Source organism: Dendrobates tinctorius, unplaced genomic scaffold (genome assembly GCF_039654945.1).
Source record: "Dendrobates tinctorius isolate UK_male_01 unplaced genomic scaffold, ASM3965494v1 ptg000008l, whole genome shotgun sequence".
Lineage (NCBI taxonomy): Eukaryota > Metazoa > Chordata > Amphibia > Anura > Dendrobatidae > Dendrobates > Dendrobates tinctorius.
The window spans coordinates 41031404-41051096 of NW_027361676.1; the positions used below are offsets into that span (position 1 = coordinate 41031404).

The 19693-nt window shown below is 45.0% G+C and overlaps 1 protein-coding gene across 2 annotated transcripts; it reads right to left on the reverse strand.

Annotated features, from left to right (window-relative positions):
* Positions 1 to 469: 469 nt before the first annotated feature.
* Positions 470 to 19483, reverse strand: CBR4 (carbonyl reductase 4). Of its 2 annotated transcripts, none has more exons than XM_073577158.1 (6): positions 19332 to 19483; positions 10271 to 10412; positions 8950 to 9067; positions 6556 to 6689; positions 4224 to 4358; positions 470 to 2470 (listed from the first exon to the last, which is right to left on the reverse strand). In XM_073577158.1, exons 2-6 carry the CDS (start codon positions 10410 to 10412, stop codon positions 2292 to 2294), a joined length of 708 nt encoding a protein of 235 aa, XP_073433259.1. In that variant the 5' UTR covers positions 19332 to 19483; the 3' UTR covers positions 470 to 2291. The 2 variants fall into 2 exon arrangements, with proteins under 2 accessions (XP_073433259.1, XP_073433268.1); XM_073577167.1 differs by lacking the exon at positions 19332 to 19483 and adding an exon at positions 11246 to 11663.
* Positions 19484 to 19693: the final 210 nt, after the last annotated feature.

Below are 19693 nucleotides of genomic sequence, written 5' to 3' on the forward strand. Positions count from 1 at the left end.
TTAAAAAAGGAATATATTTGTATGCATATTGGTATGTACACCATGTCCCTAATTATTATGCAAATGTTCTTTTTCTCTGTTGTTGGTGCTAATGACAGTCAGTGTAACAAAAGTATTCACGCGTTGGAGTATATATTGAAGTGTATTAAAGTAACTTCCCAATGAAAACAGTATAATCATTAAAAAAAAAAAACTTCCAAATTATTAGGCACAGTAGAGTTCATAAAAATGTCATATGTTTTAAAGAAATGAAAATGCTCATTTGTAGAATTTACAGCATTAGTAGGTCACCTCGGATTAATAGAGCAGCTGCTAAAAAGCTAAATATATAATCAGATATGTATATAGAGAGAGGGCACAAAGCGCTTCACATGTGTACGGCCCTATTAAAAGCAACGTGGCTGCCACACGTATGCGCATAGCGGACCACAGCGTGCACGGGCCCTTATTAGTGAAAGAACGACAAAGCTTTTGTAAAGTAAAACGTAACTTTTATTCCAAAAATTATTACAGATAATGACAAATGTATAACTGTGATCTGTAGCCCACTAGATCTGATGCTGCCAAGAAACAGCACCAGGACCGTTAAAATATTGGCAGTAGTTGTCTCAACAGGCCTTCGCATCATCCCTGGTTCTGCTGTGTAAGACTGGTTGAAGTCCTGCAATTGCGGGATAATTTGCACGCCAGTCACCGAGCACCACTTCACCATTTGTTTGCTATCAGTGTGTCAAGAGTGGGAGAAGAGGGTTGCATTGACAATCCAACACAATGGGCAGCACTTTGAACACATTTTATAAGTGGTCAAAAACTTGTAAATAACTCATGAAAGAATAAAGTTACAATAAAACCAAGAACACCATTGTTTTTCTTGTGAAATTCTCAATAAGTTTGATGTGTCACATGACCCCTCTTCCCATTGAAAAAAATAAAGTTGGATTCAAAATGGCCACCATGGTCACCACCCATCTTGAAAGGTTATCCCCCTCCCATATACAAACAGGAAGTTGATATCACCAACCATTCCCATTTTACGTAGGTGTATCCATATATATGGCCCACCCTGTATACATATGCAATAGTGTCTCATACATGATGCTAAACAAATGACAGCTTTAATTCTAACAAGTGAGATACAACCTCCCCTAGCTACAGTTTAATAATCTAGAATAATTACCAATAGATTATATGCAAACAAGCGATGAAAATAAACATGGCGCCGTGCCATCATCACTATAACATATTTACTGCACAGCAATCCATACAAGAACATCTGAGAAATGCACGGCCTTACATTATCCGGTGACGTCTTACAGTCCACCCAGGTCTCCTTCACCGTAGGCTTTTCCCACAATGAAGGTAAAGTGAAAATGACCAGACGGGTAACACGTATAGGAAGATCATATAGGGCACTACTGTAGGGGTATAGGAAAATCATATAAGGCATTCCTGTAAGGGTATAGGAAAATCATATAAGGCATTCCTGTAAGGGTATAGGAAAATCATAGGGCACTCCTGTAGGGGTATAGGAAAATCATATAGGGCACTCTTTTAGAGGTATAGGAAAATCATATAGGGCACTCTTTTAGAGGTATAGGAAAATCATATAGGGCACTCTTTTAGAGGTATAGGAAAATCATATAGGGCACTCTTTTAGAGGTATAGGAAAATCATATAGGGCACTCCTGTAGGGGTATAGGAAAATCCCATAGGGCACACCTGTAGGGGTAGGTGAGGTGCCTAATCCATTAATAATGATAACAGTAAAACTCTGCACTCAGAAGGATGCGTGGCAATAAATGTGAATTTATTTACAATTCGGTCAGTCCGGAGAGGCGGCTAATGACGTTTCAGTCGTACACAGACCTACATCAGATAATTTCTGTAATGTCATAATAGGATGGGAACATGTAGTACTCAAACTGCTGAGGTTGCATGGACTGTGTCAGCTGGACGGCTACAGGATAACGTGCTGCAGGATTGTGGCTAAGTCACTATCAGGAAGGTGCTGATAGGTCACACATACAGGGCATAAGGTTACTAATAGACACGGCAAGGCCTAAAATGTGTACAAATAGGTGCTACATAGGGCAAGGTCCAGTTCAGAGTAGCACAAGAGGCCTCTTAGGTTTAGTCCTACACCAATGGGATGGGATGATCGGTACAGAAGACTTATCTAATAATGTCCCACAGGGTGCACACACAAGTCTGAAAAGAAATGTACTTTATAAGTAACCGTTTCTTCTAAGTCTCTTCTGACAGAAATGATTCTGGCAAAAATGATCCAACAGCTAAATCTGTAGTTGTAACCCTCCATCCACCACTAATACGTGACCAGTAATGTACGGAGAACAGAGCAAGAAAGTGACAGCCTGTGCGACGTCCTCCGCCTCTCCAAATCTGCCCAGCGGAATATTCTGATCCACAGAGGTCTCTTCTACACTTGAGGTCATGTCCGTGTGGATAAATCCTACAGGGAATTGAAGGCACAAGTAATTAATTAACTTTCCCACTCCACAATTACAGGATGCACAGCAATGGTGTGGAGCGGTTATGCTGTCATCTGCAATGCTGCCTGAAAAACTAAAGCATCATTCTGTGACGCTGCTTCATAGCCCATGTACCCATCTCCTGGCACATGAGAGCTGGAGTTACCTGCATGCAACTCATTGCATGTTTACAGACTGCAGGGATCTTGACTACAAACCTAGGTATACCTTCATAATTTCATGCTGAAAGCAGCCCTGGTACAAAACCTGTTAAAGATAAACTAAACTTTTTTATTATTGATCAGCCTTTGTAAAATTATGAACCTTTGTAATATATTCCATTACATTATTTTACTTCCCTCTTTCTCAAACAAAATGCTGAAAGTGCAGTAATAACTGTCTAGTTTGTGCTCATTTAGAAGCTCCTTTGAACTGCTGCTCTAGCAAGCAGCCTTACTCAAATACTAGTCACAAACAGGCTCGCCGCCTCAGATTGAAGCAGGGGAGCCAAGAATCTCACACTTGGTCAGTACATGTAATAGTAACCAACAAAAAGATAACATGGGCCAGGGGGGCAGTGAATATTTATCCTCTTTAATAGCAGGCACATGTAATCACCCAGCCGCTGCATGAAGCCAGCAGCTAAGGCCAGGTGCCCACGATCCGGGACTAGCAGCTCTTTGTACGCAGCATATGGTCGCTGTGTCCGAAGCGCTGCCTTCTACTGAACACAAGTAAACCTGCATGTGATCACTGACCTATGTGGATTTATGGCATTCAATACATTTCTATTGATGTAATTTCTGTTGCCGAGATTCGTGTCTCCGCAAGAGAAATTGACATGCCGCAGTCTTGAAAGACGCGCAGCATATCAGTGTCCGCCGGTGATCCGCAGGCGCGCATAGTGGACATGGGATGTCTAGAAACCCCATCCAATATGCTGTAACATCTGGCCGTGCCAATATTTTTTTATTCTATTGAGCCGCGAGGACTTGTTTAACATTCTGAGATGACTTCTGTATTATACCGTTTTGGAGTAGATATGACACTATGAATGCTCTTTATTGCATTTTTTGTTGGGGGGGAGGGGAGTGAGTGCAAAGACTGAAGAAAGCAATTCTCGCATATCGTTTATTTTATTTTGTTTCACTGTTCATCTTAAGTCAATTACACACGTGCTTTATAGAAATTTTAACATGCCAGACACAGTGTGCCTTCAGGAGGGCCTCGGCTGGCATGGCAAGCCAGACACCCTGCAGTCACATCCTATGAGAGGCTTATGGCGATCACAATTGATAACCGACAGGTTAAAGCCTTTTAAAGGCAGCAGCCGTGAGATGGTACATATCACATTGCTTACGCTTTGGTGCCGGCTAAGGAATACAGCAGCCACCTGCGCTGTATGGCTCAGCATCTAAGTATGCTCCATATCGCACAGTGTGCACATCCGCTGTACATGTACAGAGGATGCTCGTAAATGGTTGTAACAGCTTATACAGCCATCCTGACATGCATATTTATAGTAAATACACTGGTCTAATGAATATGATACCAATGTTATTCAATTGGGCTGAGTGTCCGCCGCCGATACCGTATGAGTCAGCTCAGTGGCTCTGAGCTCCAACAATATTACCATCCAGATATGCCCCTTTCAACACATCGGTGAAGCAAGATGGCTACACAGCACAGCAGTGCCACAGAAATCATTATTGAAAGGTTCTCCAAAAATCTTACCGGGGGCGACCATGTTCACGCGAACGTTCTTCCTTCCAACTTCTTTAGCCAGTGACTTGGAAAACCCCACCAAGCCCTCCTTACTGGCGCTGTAAACACTCTGGCCAGCATTCCCTTTATGGCCCACGATACTTCCTGCAGTCATAGAGAAGGGTCACATTTACCACCAGTGCCCAGACACCGCAATGCACAAATATGTCCACACAACCACGTGATGGAATCATGGGGACGTCCGTCAGTGAAGACACCCACGAGACGTCCCAAATTCCTGAATGTCAGGCATACACAGTAATATAAGTTTATAGGGACACGTCTGACTTCCATAGGGAAATGCTGATTGCATCAAATCTTTATCAAAATGAGTATTAGTGAGGCCGGACAGATTTGTTATGATTGTGGTTGACCAATCTAGTATTGGCTGAAGAATGGAGGTAATGAGGAATACTTATAAGTTAGGGTCAGCTAAAAACTTACACTAACGTTCAAAAATCTGGGGTCACCCAGACAATTTTGTGTTTTCCATGAAAACTCATACTTTTATTCATCAAACGAGTTGCAAAATGAATTTGAAATCTAGTCCATCCAGACATTGACAAGGTTCGAAAAAAAGATTTTTATTTGAAATAATAATTTTCTCCTTCAAACTTTGCTTTTGTCAAATAATGCTCCCTTTGCAGCAATTACAGCATTGCAGACCTTTGGCATTCTAGCAGTTAATTTGCTGAGGTAATCTGGGGAAATTTCACCCCATGCTTCCAGAATCCCCTCCCACACGTTGGTTTGGCTTGATGGGCACTTTTTGTGTACCATATGGTCAAGCTGCTCCCACAACAGCTCAATGGGGTTGAGATCTAGTGACTGCGCTGGCCACTCCATTACAGATAGAATACCAGCTGCCTGCTTCTTCCCTAAATAGTTCTCGCATAATTTGGAGGTGTGCTTTGGGTCATTGTCCTGTTGTAGGATGAAACTGGCTCCAATCAAGCATTGTCCACAGGGTATGGCATGGCGTTTCAAAATGGAGTGATAGCCTTCCTTATTCAAAATCCCTTTTACCTTGTACAAATCTCCCACTTTACCAGCACCAAAGCAACCCCAGACCATCACATTACCTCCACCATGCTTGACAGATGGCGTCAGGCACTCTTCCAGTATCTTTTCAGTTGATCTGCGTCTCACAAATGTTCTTCTGTGTGATCCAAACACCTCAAACTTGGATTCGTCTGTCCATAACACTTTTTCCAATCTTCCTCTGTCCAATGTCTGTGTTCTTTTGCCAATATTAATCTTTTCCTTTTATTAGCCAGTCTCAGATATGGCTTTTTCTTTGCCACTCTGCCCAGAAGGCCAGCACCCCAGAGTTGCCTCTTCACTGTAGACATTGACACTGGCGTTTTGCGTGTACTATTTAATGAAGCTGCCAGTTGAGGACCTGTGAGGCGTCGATTTCTAAAACTACAGACTCTAATGTACTTGTCTTGCTCACTTGTGCAGCGGGGCCTCCCACTTCTCTTTCTACTCTGGTAAGAGCCTGTTTGTGCTCTCCTCTGAAGCGAGTAGTACACACCTTTGTAGCAAATCTTCAGTTTCTTGGCAATTTCTTGCATGGAATAGCCTTCATTTCTAAGAAAAATGTGTCCGCAAGGACAGGGTCCTTTCCCCTCTGTACCAGTCTGTCATTGTAAATTTGTTTACTGTTAACGATATCTATAACTTTGTATGTAACCCCCTTCTCATGTACAGCACCATGGAATGGCGCTATATAAATAAATAAGAAGGAGAAGAACAAGAATAGACTGTCGAGTTTCACATGAAAGTTCTTTTTTTATGGCCATTTTGAGAGTTTAATAGAACCAACAAATGTAATGCTCCAGATTCTCAAAAGGAAGGTCAGGTTTATAGCTTCTCTAATCAGCCAAACTGTTTTCAGCTGTGCTAACATACTTGCACAAGGGTTTTCAAGGGTATTCTAACCATCCATTAGCCTTCTTACACAGCAAACACAAAGTACCATAAGAACCCTTGAGTGATGGTTGTTGGAAATGGACCTCTACACACCTATGAACATATTGCATTACAAACCAGACATTTGCAGCTAGAATAGTCATTTACCACATTAAGAATGTGTAGAGTGTATTTCTGAATCATTTAATGTTAGCTTCATTGGAAAAAACTGTGCTTTCCTTTCAAAAATAAGGACATTTCTAAGTGACCCTAAACTTTTGAATGGTAGTGAACATATGGTAACTAATTCACAAATGAATGGACATGCTGGATTATCAGTCTTTATACATGACAGTAAGCAGGGATACACTTGTATCACAATCATTACCGATGTTGACAATGGCCCCACCGTGCTGCACCATACCCCTCAGGGCCGCCTTACATGTGTACATCGATCCTATCAGGTTAATGGATATTTGAGATAGTATGTCTTCTGTCTTGGTCCTTAATAATAATGCATCTCTGTAATGGAAAGGACACAGGAGAGAGCAGAATAAATGTCCATTCCTCAATAATCTACAATATATATGGCCAAAATGGGTCATCAGATGGCAACACAGGATCACATGCCCAGTTTTTGGTGCCATTTTCAAGAAATGAATCCAAAAGAGATCATTATACCTTTTCTTCAGAAACAACTGCACAAAAGCTGTGAATCCAACCCAAAAGTCCTTATTATGGTACTGGACAATCCAAGCCATAAAATCACAAATAAAAAAAATATGAAATGGGGAGAATCAGAGTTTACTGTATCTTAAATATGTAAAAATATCAGCCATGTTATATGAAGCATCGCAGCCATGTAAAGAGCGACCATAGCTCTTCTCTTCATAGTAGCATGTATTGCAGACATGTGGTCCTTAATATCAATGCATTGGGTTCTGGCTCCCCTAAGTGGCGAAGAAGTAGAACTGCAACTTCAATTTCACACCGTCACAATTGAAAATTTATGGTAGATGAATAGAAGAAAAAATATGGTCTTAGATTGCAGGACTGGATTTGGCACCAATTATTGTGATGTTAGTTAGCTAAATAATTGACAGTTAAAAAGTAACTTAAAAATCCAAAATTAAAGGGAACTTGTCACCTGATTCATGCTCTAGCATTTCAGAGAATATACTTCAAAATAGGGGTAGACCAGACTAGTCTGCTTCTGCGCCCAGCCAGCTTCTCCTAGTGCCACTACAGGTAATGGACAGGTCTCTCCCTATGTACACACACAGGAGAGACTTGTCAATCAACACTAGCAGTGCTGGGAAGAGCCGGCTAGAGGCAGAGCCCGGACTAGTCTCATCTCCGGCTATAGTCCCAGGTCAGATATTTAAAACATGTTTTCTTTGGAGTGCTTCAGGTAATAATATACCTAGCGGCTGAGATTCATGCTGCCCACAGTTGGAGCAGCATCAATCAGCGGACAGGTTGCCTTTAAGGAAGTAAAATATAAACTGCAGGTAACTAACAAGCAAGTAGCATGGGATTTCTATAATCCCCTAAGAAGGATGATATGTGATGCAATGTGTATGTGGCCTGGCTACAATATAGCAGCCTTAGGCAGTGCCGTGGCACATGAGGTCCTGCATCGGAGGTCATATGCACTGTTCCTATTCTGTGCTACGGCCACAAAGACACTTTACAATCTGTCTATAGTGGACAAGAAAACAACTAGGTTTCAAATCCTCAGAGGTTAAAATTACAGGACATCTGTAGGAAGTAGATCAAAGCATTTGTCCCTATGACAACTCTTCAGGGCTCATTTGGTGCCACAGTCTTTTGCGTGATCACTGGCCCTTTAAATTAATATTCCTTCCAGTAATCAAAGGTGTATACAGTTGTGTATAACAGGAATTCTTCCACATTACGGCAGGAAAGAGAATCAAAACTTCCTAATGAACAGCCTCCATATACCACCTAACTCTCCCCCACCCTTTATAGTGTGGTGATTACTATCCGGATATAAGGCCATGTTCCCACACGCACAAACAATAACCTGTTTCCCCCATTGCTGGTGTCTGCAATTGTCCGCACCAATACACAATAGTAATCTGCGGGGATTATTGCCATTCTGCTTTGTTAGCCTTTTGTCTTTTTCGCTTTTTTATGCATTTTTGGTGCAGATTTGAAGCTTTTTTTTTAATAATGTGTTTTTGCAAAGCAGAAACGCTGTGATTCTGCACTTAATGATACATCTATGCTTTGTTCATGCCTTTTTCAATCTCTCCATAGATGTCTTCAAAGAATAAATGCAATAAAAAACGCACAGTTCAATAGCGTTGCAGCACCTACAGTGAACATAGGCTCTTGTGAAATCACATCACTTTGAACTGTTAAATGCTGCAGATTTTCTGAACAAAAAGCTCCATATTATTTACACTATGTGGGAACACGGCCTTATATAGTACTACTCAAAGGAGCTGTCAGGACATACACTAATGATAACCTATGCCTAGGATAGTTCACTAATATCAGATGGGTTAGGAAACGACCCCTGGCCCCCCACCGATCAGTAGACATGGGGACTGGATGTGAACAATAAACAGCTGAACAGCACATGCCGCCGGAGCCAATGACAGCTGATGATGGGTGGGGGGTGCTGGATGTCGGACCCCATCTGATCTGAGATTGATGACCTAAGGATATGTCACCACAGAGCCTGGACAACCTCTTTAATCTTTTTGAGCCATTGTTTGGGAGTCATATATTGCATAAGTAAAAGATTGCTTACCTATTTATCCCGGCTGCGTTGACCAGGTAGTTAACATTGCCGACATTTTTTAGAATCTCTTGAAATGTGCGCTGAACGTCTTGTTCCATGGCGACATCACAGCCTAGAGCCAGGTGACCTATGTGACAAATGATACACAACTGTCCCAGTACCAGATGACGGTGGAGACACCACATACAGTTACATACAGCCTGCACTGCCATTATACCGCCCCGGCCATGGGCTCGGCCCTAACATGCTAGTCTGTGCAGAAATATCTGTTGCATGAAAGATTTCTACTTCTTTATTTTGGGCAGTGATCAGCCATACCAGCACCATCAGCTCCTGTAGGGATTATTTATTATGATATGGGGGCTGTATAAAGTGGTATGATGGACAGCAGATGCATCACTGCATTAAAGGGAAGCAATAAATAAAAAAAAAAATAATACCTTTGACAAGTGTCTGCATTTTAAATATCAGGAAATCAGCATAATAATTCAATAGCAGACAGAAATAGATGGACAATAAGGACAATCGCAATCTGCCAAAAGAACAAACTGAGCAAAGCTCCAAAAAAGCGACTATAAGTCCAAAGTAAAGTCAATAATTTTTACTATTATTTTTTTTTTATAATAAAAATTATTGACTTTACTTTGGACTTATAGTCACTTTTTTGGAGCTTTGCTCAGTTTGTTCTATTAAAGGGAAACAGTCATCTTGGAATAAACACTATTTACCTGCAATAAATAGCATTACAGTGTTGACTGGCCACCTATCTGAAAGTTCGGCTACTGAGAGAAAATGCATTTATTTCCTCCCTGGAGCTGCTGGCTGTCAGTCATGGAGGGAGCGGTTACAGTCATCTCACAGCTCTGTTAGCTACCCAGTGAACAGTAGCTTTAGGCACACCCCAACACTGTGACAGACATCTGGCTCTGCAATGCATCTGTGTAGAGCAAGCTGTCAATCGGCAGCTCCAGGGAGGAAAGAAATTAATTTCTCCTGGTATCTGCATGTTCAAAATGGCGGCCAAGCAGCACTGGGACACTATCTGCAAAATAACCCTATATCTGAAAGTAAGAAGTATTTTCCAAGGTTCTATATTTCCTATTCTTTAGGCATTCACAGCCATTTCTTATAATATACTGAATATTAGAATGATCCCTAAGGTGCTGCATGTGATCACCCCCACTCTGATAATCACCATCATTTATTTCAGTTTGTTTAGCTTAAAAAAAGAAAAATGGGAAAAAATATCCAAAGACAAATGAATACAAACATCCTTTCCAGGCCGTAAGACTGGCCCTGCCATGGACGGACATTGTCTACAGATACTAACCTCCAATGTCCTCGGTGGTGGCTTTGGCTACATCCAGATTCCTCGATATCACCACGACTTTATAATCTCTCTGCACTAACAACTTGGCCACAGCTTTTCCAATCCCTCTGGATCCCCCGAATACGGCACAGATTTTACTCATCTACCAAGACAAAGAAGGTGAATGAATGCAATGGCACCAACGGTCTGTGCGGATCATTGTGCACCGGGTAATGTGGCACAGATGTTTCTGCTGTCCTCACACATTTACTAATATTTCCACTTTCTCCAGGCCATGCACCAATTTACATAAAATAACAATAATGATAAAAGAAGCTTTAGCCTCCTTGCATTCCCACAATACAGATGCCACCAGTCTGTCGATGGCGCCAGGGAGAGCAGCCATAATGAATCCAATTTTATCCATTCTGTCTCCTATAAGCCAAACCTCATTCATCTGCAAAAAACAAAAGCAGTCAGGAATCTATATTAGCAAATCGCTAAACTCATGTGAGCACAATCCCCAAACTCGATGTGTAAGAAGGATTTAAAGGGACGTGTCCTTACATTTGGGGCCACTAAACTACCAGCTGGCAAATCACAGATGGGGTGTAGCTTTGTAAACATGGCACTTTGGGCTTTATGTAGTAAAAGAACAAGTAAATTAGTGGAGATGAGTCCAGGGACTTAGTCCAGAGCATGCGCAGTAAAGCTTGCTGCGATGTCCTCAACCTCATCTGTGCAGGTCACACACCGACATTTCTTTAGAATCCTAGACTCAGCCCAGGGAATCTATTTGTTCTTACAACCCAATTCTAAAATGGCTGGTTTTGGCAATGCATGTTCATAAAAGCTAAATCTCAGTTACATACCGTATTTTTCGGACTATAAGACGCACCGGACCATAAGACGCACCCCAATTTTCAGTAGGAAAATAGGGGAAAAAAAAATAATGTGTCAAATGGGGGTCCGTCTTACAGTCCGAATTCAGCTTACCTGGGAAGGGATCCGGCACAGGTGGAGAAGTAGTCACAGGGGTCATTCAGTGGTCCAGGCTCATGCGGTGGCGGCTCTGTGCTGGGGCAGGTTGGTTGTGCTGGGGCAGCTGCGCTAGGGTAGGGGCAGCTGTGCTGAGGCAGGGGCAGCTGTGCTGGGGCAAGGGCAGCTGTGCTGGGGCAGGTGGGCTCTGCGGTGGTGGCAGCTGTGCTGGGGCAGCAGTGCTGGGGCTGGGGCAGCTGTGCTGAGGCAGGGGCAGCTGTGCTGGGGCAGGTGGGCTCTGCGGTGGTGGCAGCTGTGCTGGGGCAGGGGCAGCTGTGCTGGGGCAGGGGCAGCTGTGCTGGGGTAGCAGTGCTGGGGCAGGTGGGCTCTGCAGTGGTGGCAGCTGTACTGAGGCAGGAGCAGCTGTGCTGGGACAGGTGGGCTCTGCGGTGGTGGCAGCGGGCGGCGCTCTGCGGTGCGGTGGTGGCAGCGGGCTGTGCTCCGGTGCAGGGGCGGCGGCTCCGCCGTCATTTCTTCGCAGCCCGGAGGCCCCCGCAGTTCCCTTGCTGGCCGCCGCCATGTTGCGGTGGCCTCCGGGAGCATGGACGCCGGAAAGATGGACGCCGGTCCGGGGACAGCGCATGCGCTGGATCAGATCTCGTCCCGAGATCTCAGGGGACGAGATTCAAATCTTGGCAACGAGATCTCGTCCCCCGAGATCTCGGGACGAGATCTGAAGCTGCGCATGCGCCGTCCTCGGACCGGCTGCCATCTTCCCGGCATCCATGCTCCCGGAGGCCACCGCAACATGGCGGCGGCCAGCAAGGGAACTGCGGGGGCCTCCGGGCTGCGAAGAAATGCCAGCGGAGCCGCCGCCCCTGCACCGGAGCACAGCCCGCTGCCACCACCGCCCCGCAGAGCGCCGCTCGCTGCCACCACCGCACCGCAGAGCCCCGCCCGCTGCCACCAGCCACCAGGTTAGACCGTGTATTGCGACCAAAAGACGCACCCCCCCACTTTCCCCCAAAATTTTGGGGGAAAAAAGTGCGTCTTATGGTCGGAAAAATACGGTAATTGCATTATAGTTGTTTAGGGGCCTTGAACCAAGTGTGAGGATTCCTTTAAGAAGTACCAACAATAATCCAAATATTATGTCCACAATTTCAAACTCTTCCATGGGTATCCGGACCTCAAATAACAGCCTATTCAAAGATCCTCCTTGGGTCTCCGGACCTCAAATAACAGCCTATTCCAAGACCCTCCTTGGGTCTCCGGACCTCAAATAACAGCCTATTCCAAGCTCTTCCATGGGTCTCCGGATGTCAAATAACAGCTTATTCCAAGCTCCTCCATGGGTCCCCGGAACTGAAATAACAGCCTATTCCAAGCCCCTTCATGGGTCTCTGCATCTGAAGAAACAGCCTATTTCAAGCCCCCCCATGGGTCCCTGGACCTGAAATAACAGCCTATTCCAAGCCCCTCCATGGGTCTCCAGACCTGAAATAACAGCCTATTCCAAGCCCCTTCATGGATCTCCTGAACTGAATGAAATAACAGCCTATTCCAAGCCCTTCCATGGATCTCCTGAACTGAATGAAATAACAGCCTTTTCCAAGCCCCTCCATGGGTCTCCTTACCTGAAATAGCCTATTCCAAGCCCTTCCATGGGTCTCCGGACATGAAATAACAGCCTATTCCAAGCCCCTCCATGGATCTCCAGAACTGAATGAAATAACAGCCTATTCCAAGCCCCTCCATGGGTCTCCTGAACTAAATGAAACAACAGCCTATTCCAAGCCCCTCCATGGGTCTCCGGACATGAAATAACAGCCTATTCCAAGCCCCTCCATGGATCTCCTGAACTGAATGAAATAACAGCCTATTCCAAGCCCCTCCATGGGTCTCCTGAACTGAATGAACAACAGCCTATTCCAAGCTCCTCCATGGGTCTCCGGACATGAAATAACAGCCTATTCCAAGCCCCTCCATGGATCTCCTGAACTGAATGAAATATGAGCCTATTCCAAGCCCCTCCATGGGTCTCCTGAACCGAATGAAACAACAGCCTATTCCAAGCCCCTCCATGGGTCTCCAGACATGAAATAACAGCCTATTCCAAGCCCCTCCATGGACCTCCTGAACTGAATGAAATAACAGCCTATTCCAAGCCCCTCCATGGATCTCCTGAACTGAATGAAATAACAGCCTATTCCAAGCCCTTCCATGGGTCTCCGGACATGAAATAGCCTATTCCAAGCCCCTCCATGGATCTCCGGACTTGAAATAACAACCTATTCCAAGCCCCTCCATGGGTCTCTGGACCTGAAATAACAGCCTATTCCAAGCCCCTCTGTCATGAAAATATTAACTATTTTCCAGGGGTTCGAGTACACCTCCAGAATTTTCCGCTGCATCTACTGGGTTTCAAATGCTGCCTCTCCCCCATTATGTTTGTGTTGTCCAGGCCCACAGCTGCAGTTCTCTCTGCCTGCGTGTAATTCCTCCCTCCCACCTTGCAGCTCTCTCTTCACCCCTTCCTCTAGCTACTCCAGCTTTGTGTAACGTGAGACCCTGGTATGGAGCTTAGAAGCACATGGTTTTGGAAGTTCCCTTCCCTGCGCATGTAACCTCCGACCTCCAATGAGAGGTCGTCCCACGGGCATGCTCAGTACCCAAAAGACAGGACTTGGTCCCAGAAGCGTCTACTTGCTGCTAACTCAAGCATGGAGTTATAGCAGAGCCAGAAGGAGCAAGCAAACGCCTAGCATCAGCCTGGGCAAGACGTCTGGACCGATGTCTCTGCTGAGCAGGAATCTCTGCGGCTGCAGAGGACATGGCTTGAGATTCCCCCTGTGCAGTGGGGGAAACTCGACGCCTAACAATGTGGTCCCTAAAAAAATGGTTTTGTAAATTTTGTTGTAAAAATGAGAAATCGCTGGTCAACTTTTAATGCTTATAAAATCGTAACAAAACAGAAATTATGTTTCAAAAATTATGCTGATGTAAAGATGAAATGTTATTAACTATTTTGTGTGACATAACTATCTGATTTAAGAGTATAATAATTCAAAGTTTGAAAATTGCAAAAGTCATATCCAAGGAATTTTACCACTAACATGAAGTACAAAGTGCCACAAAAAAACAATGTCAGAATCAGTGGGACACGTTGAAGCGTTCCAGAGTTTTTACCACATAAAGTGACATTGGTCGGAATTGTAAAAATTGGCCTGGTCAGGATGCTGAAAACAGGCTTGAGGGGGAAAGGTGTTAATGACCAGGGTCATTTCATAGCAAACCTTTCTCGGGGGCTAGGGTGCCAACATTTTCAAAAGTTGATGCTAAAGGGGTTGCCAAATTTTGAGCAATAACTGCATGACGTTGTACCAAGCCTACTAATCAGAAGGGGTTATGAGGAGATTTACATCAGTGCCATACCGCTAACAGCAGCAGGCCTCACAGCGCTATGGTGCTCATGAGGTGGTCGGGTCGCAGACTGGGATGCCCCTTCTCTGCCCAATGTCTGAAATTCAATGGTGTTGGTACTGTGCTGCCCGAGAAAATGACAACATGTGAGCAAGACCACCGGAGGGTGAGGCAGGTTCGTTAAGACATGAGGGACTGGTCAGTGACTGGAGGACAGCAGGGAGAGGGGTCCAAGAGATGGAAGTGCAGACCAAGACCCCTATAGTCACAGCTCATTTACATAAAAATTGGAAAAGCGATTACTCAGGAATTAAACAATTGAAAAAAGAAACGTACAAATCTTGGTTCAAATCCCACCAAGGACAACATCTGCAAGTAGTGTGTATATTCTCCCCGTGTTTGCGTGGGTTTCCTCCGGTTTCCTCCCACTCCAAAGACATACTGATAGGGAACTTAGAATATGAGCCCCAATGGGGACAGTGATGATAATGTGGGTAAAGCGCTGTGGAATTAACACCTTCCCGACCTGTGACTCAGCATATGCGTCATGAAAGTCGGTACCAATCAGCCCCCCTGCGGGTCGGGTGACCGGGGTCACTGAAAGGTCACCCGACCCGCAGATACAGGGGGCTTTGTACTTCACCCCAGAGGGGGTGGCTTCGCCCCACGTGGCTACGATCGCTTTGATTGGCTGTTGAAAGTGAAACAGCCAATCAGAGCGATAGTAATATTTCATCAATGAAATTTGATGAAATATTACAATCCAGCCATGGCCAATGCTGCAGTAGCATCGGACATGGCTGGAGACACTAATCTGACCCCCCCACACCGGCTGTTTGGGATATGCTTGTGGTTGGGATTAGGGTTAGGGGTGTGTTGGTGTTAGGGTTGTGGTTATGGTTTGGGTTGGGTTTAGGGGTGTGTTGTGGTTAGGGTTGGAGTTTGAATTGAGGGGTTTCCACTGTTTAGGCACATCAGAGGGTCTCCAAACGCGACATGGCGCCACCATTTATTCCAGCCAATTTTGCGTTCAAAAAGTCAAACACTGCTCCCTCCATTCCGAGCCCCGACGTGTGCCCAAACAGTGGTTTACCCCCACATATGTGGTATCAGCGTACTCAGAAAAAATTGCACAACAACTTTTGGGGTCTAATTTCTCCTGTTACCCTTGGGAAAATAAAAAAATTTGGGGCTAAAATATTATTTTTGTGGAAAAAAAATGATTTTTTATTTTCATGGCTCTGCGTTATAAACTTCTGTGAAGCACTTGGGGGTTAAAAGTGCTCACCACACATCTAGATAAGTTCCTTGGGCGGTCTAGTTTCCAAAAAGGGGTCACTTGTGGGGGGTTTCCACTGTTTAGGCGCATCAGGGGCTCTGCAAACGTAACATGACACCCGCAGACCATTCCATCAAGTCAGCATTTCAAAACGTCACTACTTCCCTTCCGAGCCCCGACATGTGCCCGAACAGTGGTCCCCCCCACACATGGGGTACCAGCGTACTCAGGAGAACCTGGACAACATCTTTAGGGGTCCAATTTCTCCTGTTACCATTGTGAAAATAAAAATTAGCGGGCTAAAAAATCATTTTTTTGTGGAAATTTTTTTTTTTATTTTCATGGCTCTGCGTTATAAACTTCTGTGAAGCACCTGGGGGTCTAAAGTGCTCACTATGCATCTAGACAAGTTCCTTAGGGGGTCTTGTTTCCAAAATGAGGCCATTTGTAGTGGAGCTCCAAAGTTAAGGCTCACAGGCGCTCTCCAAACACGACATGGTGTCCGCTAACGATTGGAGCTAATTCTGAATTCAAAAAGTCAAATGGCGCTCCATCCCTTCTGAGCCCTGCCGTGTGCCCAAACAATGGTTCCCCCCCACAAATGGGGTACCAGCATACTCAGGACAAACTGGACAATAACTTTTGGGGTCCAATTTCTCCTCTTACCCTCATGAAAATAAAAAGTAGCAGGCTAAAAAATCATTTTTGAGTAAGAAAAATGATTATTTTCTCTGCTCTGCGTTATAATCTTCTGTGAAGCACTTGGGGGTTCAGAGTGCTGACCACACATCTAGATAAGTTCCTTCGGAGGTCTAGTTTCCAAAATGGGGTCACTTGTGGGGGACGTCCAATGTTTAGGCACACAGGGACTCTCCAAACGCGACATGGTGTCCGCTAACGATTGGAGCTAATTTTCTATTCAAAAAGTCAAATGGCGCTCCTTCCTTCCCTTCTGAGCCCTGCCGTGCGCCCAAACAGTGGTTTATGACCACATATGAGGTATCGGTGTACTCAGGAGAAATTGCCCAACAAATTTTAGGATGCATTTTACCCTGTTGCCCATGTGAAAATGAAAAAACTGAGGCTAAAAGAAAATTATTGTGAAAAAAAAGTACTTTTTTTTACGGATCAATTTGTGAAGCACTTGGGGTTGAAAGTGCTCACTATGCATCTAAATAAGTTCCTTGGAGGGTCTAGTTTCCAAAATGGGGTCACTTGTGGGGGAGCTCCAATGTTTAGGCACACAGGGGCTCTCCAAACGCGACATGGCAACCGCTAAATATTCCAGCATATTTTCCATTCAAAAAGTCAAATGGCGCTCCTTCCCTTCTGAGCCCTGCCGTGCACCCAAACAGTGGTTTATGACCACATATGAGGTATCGGTGTACTCAGGAGAAATTGCCCAACAAATTTTAGGATCCATTTTGTCCTGTTACCCATGTAAAAATGAGAAAATTGATGCTAAAAGAAAATTTTTGTTGGAAAAATAAAAATGTCCATTTTTTCCTTCCACGTTGCTTTAGTTCCTGTGAAGCACCTGAAGGGTTAATAATCTTCTTGAATGTAGTTTTGAGCACCTTGAGGGGTGCAGTTTTTAGAATGTTGTCACTTTGGGGGGTTTTCTGCCATATAGACCCCTCAAAGTGACTTCAAATATGATGTGGTCCCTAAAAAAATGGTTTTGTAAATTTTGTTGTAAAAATGAGAAATTGCTGGTCAACTTTTAAAGGGAATCTGTCACCTTTTTTTCGGCTTGCAGCTGCCGGCATAGACATCGGGGGCTTATCTACAGGATTCTGTAATGCTGTAGATAAGCCTCCGATGTAACCTGAAAGATAAGAAAAACACGTTATATTATACTCACCGGGGTGGGCGGTCCAGTACAGTGGGCGTTGCGGTCCGCTTCGACGCCTCCCTTCTTCATGCGATGACATCCTCTTCTCCCATCCTGTAATGGCTGCGGCGCAAGCGCACTGCTCTGCCCAGTTGAGGGCAGAGCAGAGTCCTGCAGTGCGCAGGCGTCGGGAGAGGTCTGGCGCCTGCGCACTGCAGAATTTGAGGGCAGAGCAGTGCGCTTGCACCGCAGCCATTACAGGATGTCATCGCATGAAGAAGGGAGGCGTCGGACCGGCCCGCCCACCCCGGTGAGTATAATATAACGTGTTGTTATTATCTTTCAGGTTACATTGGAGGCTTATCTACAGCATTACAGAATGCTGTAGATAAGCCCCCGATGTCTATGCCAGCAGCTGCAAGCTGAAAAAAAGGTGACAGATTCCCTTTAACCCTTATAGACTAAGTGCACAGGGTGATTTTCCTCCTGCGGATTTTTCCGCGCAGATTTAAAGAAATCCGCAGGTCAAATGACCTGCACTTTTCCTGCGGATTTCTTCCTTTTTTATTGCGGTTTTCCTGCGGTTTTTGTGCGGTTTTCCCCTGCGGATTTGGAGAATGGAGCAGGTGGAAAACCGCACATAAGAAGTGACATGCTGCATTTTTTGTACCGCACAAAAACCACGCGGAAAAATCCGCAGCGTCTGCACAGCAGGTTTTTTTTCATAGACTTACATGCTACTGTAAATCACTTTGCAGATCTGCATCGCTTCTGCGAAGTAAAATCCGCTGCGGATCCGCAGGAAAAAAGCATCGTGTGCACATGTCCCATAACTTCCTAACAAAAAAAATTTTGTTTCCAAAATTGTGCTGATGTAAAGTAGACGTGTGGGAAATGTTACTTATTAGCTATTTTGTGTCACATAACTCTTTGGTTTAACAGAATAAAAATTCAAAATTGTCGCCAAATTTCCGTTTTTTTTCACAAATAAACGCAAAAATTATCGACCTAAATTTACCACTAACATGAAGCCCAATATGTCACGACAAAAAAACATCTCGGAATCGCTAGGATGCGTTGAAGCGTTCCTGAGTTATTACCTCATAAAGGGACACTGGTCAGAATTGCAAAAAATGGCCAGGTCATTAAGGTCAAAATAGGCTGGGTCATGAAGGGGTTAATGGCGCTATATAAAAATGATTATTTACAGGGAGGGCATTGTGTATGAGGGGCGGGTGTACAGGGGGCCAGTAGTGTATGGGGCTGTGGGCACTGAAGCGGCAGGACAGGCGCCAGCTCTCTGTACAGTCAGCACCGCCTCTACCTGCAGAGCCGGCTCCTATCACTGCTGACCACCCCCTATGTAATGCTGGTGCCCCCGCAGTGTGGAGGACTCCCCCACATAGTGCAGCAGTCAGTCACACACTATGTGGCTAGTGTCACTTCCTGTACAGGTAGCCATCACATCCAGGGCTGCCGGGAGCCTTGTGCACACTCAGAAGCAGGGGGCTGCGGTGCGGTGCGGTTCTCCCCGGCCATGCTTCCCTGTACACACATGCGGCACGTACCGTTCTCCCCGTGGGCGCTGCCACTCAGCGCAGTGTGGGAGGGTCCAGCGTGACGCTCCGCTTGCAGGGGTGATGACGTTGAGTCATGTGACGTAGTTCATCACATGATCTGCATTTCGCTTAGTGTCTATTTGCACACACACAGAGTCAGCGCCTGTGTAGTCCTTGGGTAGACAGGGCACCGCGGGGGGCAGAGGAGAAGCGGCGCTCGGAAGGAGATGCTGGAATCATGCCCGGTCCCTGTGGGGGCGTCTGTTGTACAGAGACTGCAGTTACAAGGAATGTACAACTAGAGTGGGCAGATATGGGGTTAAAGACCTACCATAGTGTCCATTCACATTGCTGTTACATGAGGGAACGAT